Here is a 15,551-nt window from a genome sequence, read left to right as displayed (position 1 = left end):
AAGGTCCAATATGTGGCCTTTCGAGGAGTCAGAAAGGGCACCGGCTGGTCACCGACTACCAAATGGGAAACCACAGTGAAAACTGAACGAACACCATCACCACTCCATCAAAACTTGGCACTTGGTATTTCATGCTGGAAGCAGCAATATTAGCATCCCAAACCTGAGTCGTGGTCAGCTAAATAAGCGCCCTAGTACGGGAATGTATTTTACATCAGAAGAAAGTCCCAAGTTTCCAGTCTTTATTCACTTTTTCACATTTAAAAATACAGATGGATTTTCGTATCTATCTCCTATAAAAGTAAATATACCCACACCCCCATATAAGCGTGTGTGGTTGCACATTCAACAGGGCTGTTCGCAGTGCCATGGCTGACAGGACCAGGATTATTTTCTCTTCCTTGGTACCTCTTTAACAGAACACACTCAAAGCTGAACAGAGAGCTTCATTCTAAAACAGAGGAGCAAAATTCCCAGCCTCGTGACTGCCCAATAGACCAGACAATATTATTCTAACAACTAGTTACAGAAGGACGCAGAAGATGTACAGAACTGCTCTTTAAAACCTCTTACTTCGTGCCTCAGTAGAGCAGGTCATGTTTCACAGCATACCATAAAGGAAACAAGTCTAGCACCGTCCAGTGACATCTGGATGCAACAGGTTTCTGACCAACTAGCAGACACGCCACAAAACCTCTGCTGCACATTCTTTGAGTTGTGACACAAATACAGGGAAATTGAAGTACCTATTTATGAGCAAGTAAAGTGAGTTTTGACTTTACAGAAATAACACACTTAAATTATGATTTTTTTTTCAGTAGAAGGAAAAAAAAAATCCTGGGCTGTATCATAGCACATCATACAGAAGCTCTAACAAGAGCTTATACTAGTTCCTGATTATCCCGAGGGGAAGGATAGAGAATAGGAGTGGGGAGGAAGAAGACAAGCGTGATTAAAATGAGTCTCCTGATAAATGAAATCCCTATTTCAGAGCACATGGGAATGCTGAAGCACTAGCATATTCACAGACAATATATCCTGAGTTTTGATGAGTCCTAAAAGCAATTCACAACCTGCAGCTTCTGTCCTAGATGGCAACTATTACCTGTTCTTACATTATTCAATTTATTGAATTCAACTGAAACCTGAGGGGCAGACACAGGCAGTGTACATTCTCCATGATGTATTAAAAAGATGAAATTTTACAATTCTGTTTACTTGAAAAGGAAAGCTACGTCCACTTTCTGATAATCAGTGTCTTCTGTGAAAAGAGCTAGGCAGTGTATTTGAAATGAGTTATAAGGAGGCCTTTACACAGACTACTGAAAATCTCTTCATTTCTTTGGGAAGCTAGCTGAAGAAGTTATATTTCTGATAGGCATAACTCATGCAAAGAAAAATGAGCAGAAACAGAGTGATAGCAGGAGTAATACAAGGGACATCTGCAAAAAACGAGGCATTCTTCATTGCGTCACAGGCAAAGACAGACATAAAAAGTCCTCATCAATTTTTTAACAACTTACAGGCTGTATTTTAAATATCAGGTTCCTGGCCATTACATTTATTAGTATCGACACAATCAACTAAAAAACAAAGACAAACCAAAAAACCCCACCCTTGCCAACCAGCCCAAGAGAAGTACCCAAAGAGGCTGCAAATGTCTCATTAGCCAACCACCCCACCAGGCAGACATACAAGCTTGCAGAAGGTGTAAGAGACAGCGCGGGAGGCGAAACTACCCAAACAGAGCGAGTAGGAGACAGCACAGCATGCGCGGATGCTTGGTGCCCTCTTCTGGGAAAGACAGACCCCGGTTTTGCCAGTTGAGAACACAGCCACTGAAACTGCGTTTTCTAGCAATTCCAGAGTGCAAAGGCATTTTCTATACCTTAAACTAATTCCTCAGGCAAATCAAAGGCACAGGCGAATCAAGGCTGGATGGAAGAGAGGAAGTCCAAACATTTCCCAAAGACTTACTTGGCTGTTTAAAATTTCTGACACAGCAGCATGTTACATCACAACATTGTTTATTATGTGACTTTTTACAATACAAACAAAAATACAGAAATGCAGTATATGAATACAGCTAAATGCAAAATGGTGATGTTTTTCTTGAGGCCATATTCCCATTTCTAGTAAAATAAAGACAGACTGCACACAGGTAGAAACAGGTCGGTAGATTAACTCCACAATTTTGCCTAGAAATGACCTATAAATGCGTTTTCCTGCTACTTACCATAAAATGTAAAAAGGGAGTTAAAGGAAAGTTTTACTCACTGGTTCCTACCATATGAAAGAAGCTATATTCTATTTAGGAGGGCCAATATATGGAAAAATATCTAAATTAAATGTTATTACAAAAAAATGAAGCAGTAATGAGATCCTTCTGGCTAAAGAAGTTACTAAATGAGAATAGCATATATTTAAAGAATCCAAAACATAAAAGGGTTGTTATAAAAAGCTTAGGTGCACTGTAAGCCTACAACTTTTGTTTTTCCATGTGTACTTTTAAACAATGGAAGTGTCAAAAATAGGGTCAACTGTGTTAGACTAAATTACATTATTGTATATGCTGCACTGAATGGAATTCTTGTATTATAATAATAGAGAAGCATTGTTTGCATCATATTATGGCAATTTATCCTCACTAAAAACCGGCTAGAGTCTTTGCATTTTTTAATATCTTGTAAACCGTCAAACCACCAGAACATGATTGTACAACAGTAAAATGTTTTCTTTTGCATTAAAATGACATCTGTTAAAAAAAAAAAGGAAAAAAGGTACTTAGAGCTGTTATTTTCCAAGTACACAACACCCTAGACAATTCAAGGCATCTCATTCTCCATCAAAATTAACAAAAATTTGTCATGCTGTTAAATCCATTACTATGGATACAACTGGTGCAAAATTGGTCAAACGGATCCAACAAACACTGATGTCCAGGCTGGCATATTGGCAACTAATACATAACTGGTGGTCAAAATGATGCATTTAAAATATCTTCCCTTTCTTCTTATTCTTTTCCAAGGTTCTAAAATTATATTGAAAAAAGTTTGTTAAAAATGCATACATGCTCTGATTTAAAAAAAAAATTACTGAAGTACATCGTTTAAAATAAGCATTTATAAAGCTTTAGTGGTTGCAATACAACATATGAAACTTATTATGTACCCAGTACTTGTACTACATACAGTCAAGCAATGCATTTATCATTAGACTTCCCCTTCCAAGGACTAAGAGAATTACATGCTTTCATTCTCCAAGCTTTAACTCTTCACCCCTCAGAAGTCTGACACAATCTAGCTTTCAAATGCAAACATAATTTTTTTAGATAGATCTAGTTATGTATGGATACAGTGTTTTTGCAGCTTAAAATCTGCTTTAGAAGCTAATAACCTTCCCAATGTTTCTGATATATGCGCATTTGTAACTAATTGTTCAAGACTTTTCTTGGCTTTTAAGTGACACTTCCAGAGTAGTCAACCACCATTGACCATAATTACCACACAAATTGCCTTTTAGTGGAAAGCTACAGAACATTTACTGTGAACTGAAGGACAAGACTCCAACCTACCTGGAAGAATTCTGTTGTTCCAAAATACGTTGTTGAGCTTCCCAGTTTGCTTTCTCGTCCTCAAATTGGCGACGCTTTTCCTCTAATTCTTTGTGTTGTGCCTCCAAATTCTTTTTCATTTGCTCGTGACGTCGCTGCAGCTATAGAAAAAGTTATGAGCAGAGTCAGTAAAGCACAGAAAACAACAACTTTTGGAGCTGTAGTAACAAACATAGCAATGATACTAATGCAAGAAAATACAGTATTGTGTTTTCTCTTCAGAGAAAGTAACTCTTAAGACTAAAAACTCTAAGGTTATAGGTATTGCCAATAACAGAACTAAAGAGGGTATTAATCCCATAGCCTAATTTCAGAGGCTACATTAACAGAAAACACCCCAAATGCTGCCTGAGTTACAAATAGGAGTTGTAAGCAGCTACATGTGGTAAACATTGCAAAAAATGTAAGAAATTCAAGAATACTTTGGTATTTGATGCAAAATTAAGAAGCAAACTGCAGAGCATTTGAGTACCAGTAATGCATAAATTAGCAGCATCTTTGATTTTCTGTGGGGAAAAAACCCCAAATATTTATTTCATCCTATAGTATTAACTACATTAAGGATGTACTTGGGAAAACATTAAGTGGATTAATTTATTCATTAATTAAATGAACTATTATTCGTATTATTGAAGTGAATTGTCTACACTGCCAGAACAGTATAAGAAGTCTCTCCTGCAAGTTGATGGGACAGAGGGACAATCAAACATGTTGTATGTGAGGATGGAGACACTGTCAGGAAAAGTTATTCCTTTTGTTTGATGTAACACATTTTTTAATTGAGTCAAATAAAACTCCCTCTTTCCTCACTCTCTTGCAAGTCCCCGTCTTACACAAACCCCTCAAAACAGATCTCCTTTTACATATTTTTTTTTTAAATACTTTATACCTGGCACTGCCTATTGCCTACTTTTCTACATTTAGAGAAACACAACTGAAGTTTACAAAGTCATGAATGGTGAAGAAAAAAAGGAATTCATTGCATGAACATTTAAAAAATAGTACCACAGGATGCACTCAAAAAGTCATGAAGTCATGAAAAATAAAAGATGTTTGTTTGTTTTTCATATAACAAGAAGAGTGTGGAGGCCAGAAGTATTAAATGGGTTCAAAAAGATTTGAGACAGAAATTGAGAAAGTACAAATCCAGTGACTAATTAAACACTGTGATCCAGATAAAACATCTGGCTTTAAAATCCTCAAATTGCCGACTGGTGTATCCTAGCATTTGTATCCTTATCTATTCAAAGGATCTTTCCTTATCTTTCTCCAAAAGAAAAACAAAAATCTAGATTGATACATTTTTCTTCCTCTGATCCAGTATGCCTTGGCTCCTTACAATGCCTGGGCTGCCAAGCATTTCAACTACACTTCCAAGTTTCCTCACTTTCTCTCAAATTTGGAGCCAAACTTACTTTAGGAACTTAGACAGTTTTGAACTTCTCTATTAAGCTTCTTGTGAGAAGCTGCCTTCCCAAAACTTAAAATTAATTTTCTACTTAAACCTAATTTTATGATAGTCTCTTATAAAGATCACTTCAAGAGCTGCTTGAAGTCCATAAAAAACAGTTTCACTGTGAGGATCACCTGGAGACGACAGAAATTAGAGTTAAATATCCTTAAAATTTATGTATGTTCAAATGACACCACATAACCCTGCCTCTTTCTTAGTCTAGTAATTCTCATTTAGATGATGTCTTATACGCATCGTATCAAGATCCTGAAATGCTTCTTTAAAGTGCAAAGCAAATTATCATTACTACATTAGCTTATGTAATCATGAAAGTCTCAAGAACTTCATTTAAAGCACATGGAAGAAAACAGGCATAAAATTTTCCAAAGACGGAGAAAAAGAAGGCGAGTAAGAAGGTTGAGGAGTATTTTAACATACCGTAACTGTAAAAATAAAAAGAGAATGCATGTGAACATTAAAATTACATTTTAAGGTTGGGCTTATACCATTTCAGCAAAGACAACAAGCTGAGAAAGAATAACCGAGTTGTCTTTAAAAATAAAATCTAACTGTGGAATCAATTCCTAGACAAAGCCTTGGCAAAAAGAGCCATCTCTACACTTGTTCAGCCACAAGCATATTGGGGTTTAAGACATTTCTATTACCTCAGCTTCAGAGTCCTTCAGTTTTTGAACTTTTTCTTTGACTTTCATCTCAAACACCTGTTCCATTTCCATTTCCATTTTTTTCATTTTGGCTACATGCTCCCTCCTTTCCTCCTCCATCTGTGCCAGCGGGCTCCTGCCATAAATCCAGAAGAAGAAGTTAGCTAATAAGAACTTTTTTTCTGTCTGTTACATTAGGGCATCTGTAAAGAATAAGATAAAATTCTGAAGCATTAAGATAAATAACACTGCTATATGCACTGTTAGCTTAAATTCAATTTGCATTATTGTATTAACTATTTAGTTAACCTTTCCTCAAAAAGACATTTCATACACTATCTTCTTCCTCCCCCATAACTGATCTACATTACACTGAGGTTAACAAACTCTTGATTTTCTATCTTTAGTAGAACCTGGTCATGGGAAGAGAGGAAATCAAAGTTACAACAAAAAAAAATTAGCATCTTCCAAGTAATCTTCAGATGTCTTTTTCTTTCCCATTTAAATATATACAAAAATTAATGGACATAATGAAAATTGTAAGAGCATTGCAGACAAAAGTCCCATTTCCTCTCTACATCTTCACTGTTGAAAGTGAGCCCAAGAGTACATTAACATGACAACTGTGTTGAACGCTGTGGTCATACTTCCAAAGAGATAGCTACTTTGCAAAAAATGGTTCATGTAACTGAACATCAGTATTTCATGAAAGTGTTAGTTGCAAGATTTACCTTTAGAAAGCTATCAATAAACTTAATGTCTCAATAACGTATAAAAATAGTGTAAATTATTTTTTATTTTTCTATACACTTTATGGTAACTACTTCCCTGCATTCTCCTGAATTTTTAAAGCTGTATAAGCCTGCTATCAATGTTATGGCGACACAGGTTTTAAATAGCAAGTTTCACATTAAAATTGCTCTGAGCAACCTGACCTAGTGGAAGATGTCCCTGCTCATTGTAGGGAGGGGCTTGGACTAGATGACCTTTAAAGGTCCCTTCCAACCCAAACTATTCTATGATTCTATGAAATACCCAGTAAACCAGGATGATTTTGATCTAGTTATGATTGTTATATACAGTCTTGTAAGACTTTTCCGCTGTTCAACAAAAAGCAATCAAAACATATCACTAGCCTCTTGTTTCAGTTTTTAGTACGTACGGCAAATGACAAGGCTTTAACTAAAAATGAAGAAGAACTGAATATATTGTGTGGTGGGTTGACCTTGGCTGGATGCCAGACCCAATACAATTTGAAACTGTTACAATCAACCAGCAGAGAATATCTGCTGTAATGCATACAAAAGTCACTTGGACTAGAAAACTGTAGAATAGACATAGCAAGCCTAAGCCCTATCAAAAATATTATTTTTGCTTCAACTCTTAAAAAATAAAAACAAAAACAAACCACCAATCCCAAAACCACCAATCCCAAAACCCCACAACACAAAAAAACCTCTGTTCTGATTGAAATCATGAAGAAAAAGCATTCTAAAGGGAGAAAAGAATTAACTAACTTTCAGTGATGACTGAAACATAATTAGCAATGTCTATTTTGATTCAGAATTTGCCAGTCCTCCTTAAAGGAATGGAGGTTATATATCCAACATCTGGTTAGACTATTAATGTCTCATTTTATTCTTTCTGCTTACCCATTTTTACCAACTAACCATACTGTGAAAGTAATCAATGTCATATAAACTAACGGTTGTATTAATTTTTTCCTCAAATACAGTATTTTAAAGGTGACAATTGGTGGGGGGCGAGGAGGAAGAAAATGGCATTTCCATTTAAAAAAAAAATTAAACTGAATCTGATCTAATAGTGGCAAAGCTTGGATTGGTGAGTAACATGCTGTATAATATACAGAACTGAAACTGATCCTCAGTCTACCGTTTACTTTAGGCCTTCAAAAGGCCAAGTGCCAGCAATTTTTGTCAAGGAAAAAAATAATGGTTAAACACAGGTGGAGTACAATAATACACAAAAATAAGAAAATGAAAGAAGACGTGAGTAGCAGTACTTGTGGAAGGTAACCAGCTGTCAAAACAAAACTGTTTTCTTCTTGTTACCTTTTAGAAGTGTAAAGTTCTCAAATGTATCTGCTCTTCAAAAATTAACTTAGGAAGTAGATCTGAACACTGAGGAATCATTGCTGCAGACTTGAAAAGAGGAGCAGAACCATCCTTCTATTGACAACCTAATAATCTAATGGGGATGTCATGTGAGCTGTATTTGAGAAAGTGGTAAAAATCAGTCTGCACATAAAATTTGATGAACTAGCAAGCAAGCATTTACAGCTGAGAGCTTTACAACATAGGTCACAAGTGGTTTTGTTAGGTCTTAAGTATGTGACACGGGTAAAAGCACATTATCCTGTATTTCAGGATAAAACTATACAAGGGACTTGAACAAAAAAAGAGCTGAAGGAAAAAACCCAAACCACTATGTAAGACATTTAACTAATTTAAGAGGATGTATGTTAAAACAGCCCTCTAAATTAATCTGCAAAAAATGAAAATTATTCTAGGTATGTACAAAGTGGAACCTCTGCGAGCCAGCAATAAGATAAAACCATGGTCAGAAAAGATTAAAGTAACTAATTCCCCAATCCAATGAAGAGTTGTAAATTTACATATGAGGATGAAAATTCCACTAATTCTTCATAAGCATCTATATAAAGATGATGGAGCTATGGATAGAAACTGGGGGAATTTCATAATTTATACACTTTACTCATTGTTGAATTTTGACCAAATTTGTCTTGAGGCTTAGCCAAAAAGTTTCTAAAGAGGATGGGTTTTTACAGCAATATTTGTCACTGAAAGTGTTTACAAATTCGTGAAGTTTACAATAGCACAGGTTTAGAATTAAAAAAACCCAAGACTGCTAGGGAAAAAAAAAGAGTGCCAAGAGGGGGATAACAGGAAACTGTTTTAAATTTGAAACATTAAACAGTGAAACCCTTTTTGTGTTTATAAAATTTTCGTCTTTAAGTTTTTTGGAAAAATTTAAATGACCACTTACATGCCTTCAACTGTGTCAAATCTAAAAAACAAAAAATACAGAGGCTTAGCTTAGCATGCTTAAATAAAACCACAAAACCAAAAAGCAATAATTAAAAAAGTAAATTCATTATTAATAGGTTTCTAAAGCTAATTATGTGCTCCCCCAAAAGCAAATTTTTCACAGTAAAAGGAAAGACTGTTAGTTAAAGCTTGCTATATTTATTTCAAATTCAGTTAGTAAATCACTACACCATGTAAATATTAATGCTGGTTTGATGTGCGTAACACTTTCAGGAATAGATTCCTTAGAACATGCATGCTTTTAAAGCGATTTAAATATTGCAGTGACATGAACAACCACTTGCTCTAAACAAGTTTTCAGAAACCAATGCCATATGGAGGCTTATCTGTTCATTTAAAAATTGTCACCTAGCAAAAGACATTGTATTAAAACCCCAGGAACGTTCTTGTGCTACAAAAAGAGCACTTGACTTCAATGGCCAGCAGAGGTCTCACCGGCGGCTGGGCTCAGCTCTGAGAAGGCTTGGCTGCAATGTCACCTCCCCAGAGCATGATGCTTCACCCGAGCATGCCTTGCGTTAGCGCTTCACTAATACCACAGGAGGGGGGAGAAAAAGGTCTGAAAACAAGATTCTGATATTAAGTCTCACCATACAGTAAGGTGGGCTTAATAACATGAGAACCATTTCACAGAATTTGCTAAGAATATAGGTAAAAGGAATTTGATGTAGTCTAAGCTGAGCAGTTAGAAGGACCTATGTATGCATTGTGTATTTTGTTACCCTGTGTGATAGGTTAGATCAGTAAATGGATAAGGCTCATCTTTACAGTGTACAATATGACTTCTAATAAAATAAGGTTTTATTTTTAAACTCACTGAAGGCATCAGCTTCATACAGCAGACTGCAAAAAAGATTTCTCAAATTAAAAATTTTAAATTTCAAAGCAAATGCCAGTTTTCTCACGTCACATAGTACATGTGTGAAATTACAATTACCACAGAGTTTGAAGAGACAAATTATCCATATATGTGAGGACTACCCTTGATGTTTTATTTTTTTAATGGTTGGGATGATGTCGAAAATTTGAAGAAATCAGACACTAAATCTAAAAAACAAAAAGGCTACATAAACATGGAAAATACATGCTTTGGATTGCTCTTAGGTCAACGAGTTACTCATAGAACAGTCAATTAGAGTTTCACCAAATCAAAGGAGGCAAGTCAGAGAGAAAATTATCAGCTGGACAGGAGAAACTGCTTCAATTCATCTGCACAGTATTATTAAAACTTGCAGCATATACTTCTATTTGTTTTCATGTTTGCATTTGTGTTCAAAGAAATATGTTAACAGTTGCATGAAAAACAAAAGTCTGCTAAGATCATAAAAATACAGCTGTTTTAAAGGTACAAAAGGTCACTCCAGTCTCCAACAGCTGCCAGTAGGAGATACTTTTGGAAAAGTGCAAGAACCACTGCATGTACATCTCCTCTTACGTCTACCCTCCCAGCTTAAAAAGAACAGCAGCTTAGGATTTTCCAGAGCCAGCGGTTGTATCTATGTTTAACAGTATGCTTGTAATACTACCAGATAGCATCAGAGCACGTCTCCATTCTCATATAGAGATATAGGATCTGTCTCCTGTGAAAGAATCAGATTTCCAGAGGACAAGTCAAATATCACTCCATTTCGAGACACAGACACTTATTTCAAAAGGCAAGCAGGCAAGCATAGAATTCCTATGGGGACACACAGTTAAACTGTTAATATCTGTTCTTCCCTCTTTCCATTAATTTCCAGGAAGACACATGGTTATTAGGAAAATTCCTTCTATGCAGCTTTGACTATGCCAGATTCAAAACTACAAAAACACACTGAAGCCAAAAAAGCACGTTAAAGCTTGAAAAAAGTGCTGCGACTCAACATATAGATAAGGTAACAAGACAAGAATAGCATCAGCTGCTTTATAACCAGTATAATAATTCAAGAATTTTATTTATTCACTTAAGTTGCCCTATGTTTGGAGGAACAAACTCCAAGGAAAGGTTCAAAACATTTCTTACAAGTTTGCAAGAGATTTTGCCATCCTCCAGATGGCTGAGTCAAACAAACTGCAATAATTTATTTATTTTAATAAAAAGAAAACCTGCTAGCTTAAAAAAACCATTGTATTTTTTCACCTCCAAGCTGCAATACTGCAGTGTTCTGAGTGACAGATATTTTTATGGAGAAAATTGTTCCAAAAGGCATGTTTACCTAGAAATATTCAGGTGGGACAGCAGAATGATCTGAGATGGCAGGAGATGCAAAAGTAAGCATGCTTCAGCAAGCAGAATAATTTCAGACCCTCTTAGTATAAATTCTAGCTAAAAAGGAAATCTCAGCAATGCTATCAGCAACTGTTTGGGGTGGGTAGGGGGAGGATGAAGACATGAAAACAGTTTTGAAATCTTCTGGTATGTTTGCAATATAGGAATAAAAAGTAATTTAAAAAAATCATCACTGTTGTTATTTTTAAGAACAACGCAGAATAACCAATCCTTACTTGGTACAGACTAAGTTTGTAGGTGCAGACTAACACAAATCTAAGCAGGCACAAAATAAAAAATAGTGAAAGTGTTATCACTAAACTTAAGATTTTTTTTTTGGTCAAAAATCTAAGGAAAACATACCAAGATTTTGAAAGGTATAAAAAAATAGTATTAAACAACACACACAAAAAAATCTAAACCAACTTCTACTGATATCCAAAATTACAATGAAAAAGATTCACTTTTCAGTACAGCTATAGCAGATAATAGTACAGTAAGAAGTATAGTAATAGAAAGGTAGAAGACCTGAAGGAAAAGTAGAATTTCCTATTCTGCGCTGCTATTCATACACTATCACCTCAGCAGAGGGAAAGTTGGCTCAAGTTCTTGCGCTCAAGGCACATTTTCTTCTCTGATGTGCCCACCTGCGTTTTGTTCTCAAACGTGCAAACTATCTTACGTGCGCTCGCCCCCCAATTTTTCCACAGTGACTACCTCATTTAGTAATTTTAGCTCTTACCTACCATCAACACTGTACTGTTACGAGGACAAGTGTAGCTTGGGAAATATTTCTAACATACTCACAATATGCATTCAGAAGCCTTGAGATGTGAGCCAGGGATAATACGATGGCAAAGAAACATGACAGTGAGAAGTAACCACGGTGTTACGGATACACATATTTGAAAACCATTTCTTTAAAGACTTAATGCCTCACTACAAACTTTACCTAAATTTAAGTATGCTTTTGAAGAGTTGATATAACTGACATACACTGTTGCATTTTTTGTCAATGCTGAGCAGGGAAGTCTCATGTAGGCTCACAGTAGATGAAACTAAATCATGTCCACTTAAATCATTCCCTCACAGCCACTGTCAGAGCATTAAGATAGATGTAGAATAGACACTCCTTTAATGAAAAATGGCTCTGTAACTGTCATATGAATGGAAATAGCAGATATTTCCATCTAATTTCAGAGATCTTTTTCAGTAAGAACAGCTGTAATTTGGCCTATCATTAGCTGAACAGAATAGTAACCTGGATTTTGGTTGAGAGATTTATATTTAAATATAGTACAGATAAACTAAGAGTATCACTAATTATTTAATCACCAATTATTGTTGATACAGTCGATACCTGCAGAGCAGGAAAACTACTTAAAATTTAAAAGTGTAGCTATTCTCAAATAGCATTATACAATGCATAGTATAGTAGAGCCTACTTTTAAATCTTCTAGTAACTTCATCAGGTTGGCAAACAACTTGTTGTCAGAGGTAATTAAAATGGCATATTACAGTTAAAAAAAAAAACAAATCAGAAACAAAAACCAAAACCCCCGCATTGCAACCGTCTTCTCACAAAAGATAAAGATGTTGCAATAAATTCCCTGCCATGATAAGCAACCATAGAAGTAGCCAGGGCAGCATTTCAAAGATGACAGTCTTTGGGGTCTGGATTTTCAAAGTTTCTAAAGAAATATTAACCCATTCTTCTCAAAAACATCCCTGACACTGAGTATTGAGCGTTCATGACAAAAGAACCAATAATCTGAAAAGTAGTATATAAACCAAAATAAACATACTAAAGCACAAAAACTTTGCAATGAGTAACAGTGAAATAAAAAACAGAAGTAGTAAATGTAAGGATTGTCTTCAGAACTGAATCTAACTAAAACTCAGTTATTTAACATATTTAGTTAAACTAGTGTAAACTTAGTGAAATAGAAGAAAACAAATCAGTAAGTAAATGAGAGGTATACAGTGTTCAGACCAGAACACAGTGAAGAGGCAATTGACTGGAGGATAAATACAAACAAAACCACCATCCAACCCCAAAACCAAACATCCCACCACACATACACAAAGCCAACCATCCAACCAACAAAAAAACAGAGCAAAAAGATTAAAGCGCAATACAATCTTAACAAGAACTTACTTTGTTAGCTGCCCTTTGTTTTTGTTGTTGTCAACACCATTGTATGTAACAGCTGCCAGTTTTCTGCTTCTGTAGTTCTCATAATGTACATTGTTAGTGACATCCTTCAGGTCCTGCATATGAGTTCTGTCAATAAGTGTAATTTATCAGCTTAGTGCAAAAATACAATCAGTCCATGTTAATTTTTCAGGTTGACTTAATTAAATTATATCCCTCCATTAACATCCTGCTCCCCATAACACTGTCATTCTTCCATTTAAATTAGAGCTGCCAAGACAGCTAAGTCACAGAAATACCAGATTATTTTGCACTGAACTATCTCAAGTCTGCAGTATTCCAAACAAGCTTACAGGACTAATCTTCGGAAATTTTGAGTTCTGTGGATAAACTTGCGAGTATTTGGAGAACAGAAATGAAAACTATGTATTATTACTATAGTAGGTGCACCAAAGCATGTCAGGCAAGAAACAAACAAGCCAAAACTTCCTAGTTTCTATCTTTTAAGTCTGCAAAAGCTAAATGTAAAGTTCAAGATTAAGATACAAGCTACCTTTAATAATTTTCCATCATCAGCTTGGAGAAAAGCAAATCTTAATAATCAAAGCAAGAGCTGTTACAGCAGATGTTACTTACTGAACTGCTGTGAGTATAGGACTCAACACCTAACACAAAGCACAGGCAGTCTTGCTTTAGCCAACCACAGCACTGAAAACTTTAAAAAAAAGCCTACAACTAAGTACACATCAGCACTAAAAGACAACTTAGGTGCCTATGTTTTATCACAACTTTTAAGAATAAGTAATCAGAAAACAAAGAGAACTATTTAAAAAAATCATCCCCACCACCACCGCTTGCCAAGTATGTGGCTTAACAAGACACCATAAAGTGTAAGATACTGTTTCAAATTAAAAACATGGGGATTAATATTACCTCACTAGCTCTAATCTTTTTTTCTCCAATCTTTCAGACATACTAGAAAACCTAATGTTACCTGTAAGTTACTTACCTTATCAACATGTTCCTCAGAATTGTGAAGTCACAGTGTTCACCGTTTTCAACTACAGAAAGAGGTAAATTTTTTTTCAGATGCCAACCAAAATATGTGCCTTACACAGATAAAGTTGTCACCAGAGATAAAGATGTCACCCATCTCCTACATTCATTCCAACAACAGATCACTTCCAGCCTTTCCTTACTCAGCGTTGTGTGTTAACAGTAGGAGAGCATTAACAATATATCAATATATCTTACCAGCAAAGCTCCTATGCTCCCGTAAGCCATACTGGTAAACTGTACTCCAAGCTACCACAACAGAAGCACAGTTTTGCCAGTCTAAGTAACCTTATGATTCTTTGGAGGCCCTGACAGCATACTTGTGTAATTAAGGATCAGGCACTAACTAAAGACCTCAGTGTAGATCTAGCTATATCCAAAACCCTTAGAAATACAGACTTAATGCAACCTACTCCCACCTACCCCACCAAGTGAGTTGAAGAAGTCTTTGTTTTAATTTTAATGTGGATTTAATTCTTTTTTAACTAAGCAAAGTTGCTTTAATTTGATGCACCTGCCTACAGACCAAAAGAGAGCATTGGTAGCTGTCATTAGATGCCACCTACTCCACCATGTCATCATCCCATCACAGTAGAATAGGCTGATGCTGTGAGTGGTATTTCCCTGATAGATAATGAAGTGACACTGGAGAAAAATGCACACTCCAGAACTTGCTGGTGTGCAGACAGAGAAGGCAACACACAAAGCTCTTGGCACATACAAAAAGAAAGGCACAAGGCAGGTGCAAAAAAATGAAGCATATAGCCTCTTCATGTGTTCAACTTGTATCTGCACTCTTGCATTATTTTATTCCATGGTTTTACACAAACTGGTAAATTCCAGAGTACATGGAGTCATACTCCAAAAAGCATCATCTGAGTATTCTGTCCTTAGCTGACAGTCTCAAAGCCACTTAAAGAGGTTCCTTTTAGTTAGGCTAGTTCTTCCCTTCCAAAAGTTGTACAATCACATGAGTGTAAAACATTTATGAAGTTTGTTTTAAAATAAAGAAAAGCAGCGCCATTTTGTACATCTCCAAATGCTAACGCAAGAGCCTTAAATAAAGCTTAATCCTCTCTGGTGCAGCTAGTTTTTACTTTCTGCCAAACCTCATTTCCTGCCAGACATGCACTTCAAAGTGCTACAGCATTTCTCTGTAAAGTATTGGTCCATGCTCTACTTGTTGGTTTTGGGGAGGTTTTTTTGTTTGTTTGTTTTTGGGGTTTTTTGGTCTATTTTACACTGTTTATAGTCCATTGACCTCAGAAGGCA

General features: G+C 35.8%; 1 protein-coding gene across 1 annotated transcript in view; it reads right to left on the bottom strand.

The window, feature by feature from the left end:
* Positions 1-2,402: 2,402 nt before the first annotated feature.
* Positions 2,403-15,551, bottom strand: part of SEPTIN7 (septin 7) — a gene marked incomplete at its 5' end in the record, with an annotated part of 65,916 nt that continues 52,767 nt past the window's right edge. Inside the window, 6 exons of the mRNA XM_081996473.1 lie at positions 2,403-3,031; positions 3,575-3,714; positions 5,732-5,867; positions 8,759-8,779; positions 13,227-13,352; positions 14,233-14,284. Of these exons, the coding sequence (XP_081852599.1) occupies positions 2,992-3,031; positions 3,575-3,714; positions 5,732-5,867; positions 8,759-8,779; positions 13,227-13,352; positions 14,233-14,284 (515 nt within the window). The 3' untranslated portion in view covers positions 2,403-2,991. The remainder of the gene's footprint in view (positions 3,032-3,574; positions 3,715-5,731; positions 5,868-8,758; positions 8,780-13,226; positions 13,353-14,232; positions 14,285-15,551) is intronic.

The sequence above is a fragment of the Phaethon aethereus genome, assembly GCF_964289735.1.
Source record: "Phaethon aethereus genome assembly, chromosome: 2".
In the NCBI taxonomy this organism is placed as follows: Eukaryota; Metazoa; Chordata; class Aves; order Phaethontiformes; family Phaethontidae; genus Phaethon; species Phaethon aethereus.
Note: the sequence above shows the minus strand (reverse complement) of the source record. Positions and strands in the feature narration are given on the sequence as shown.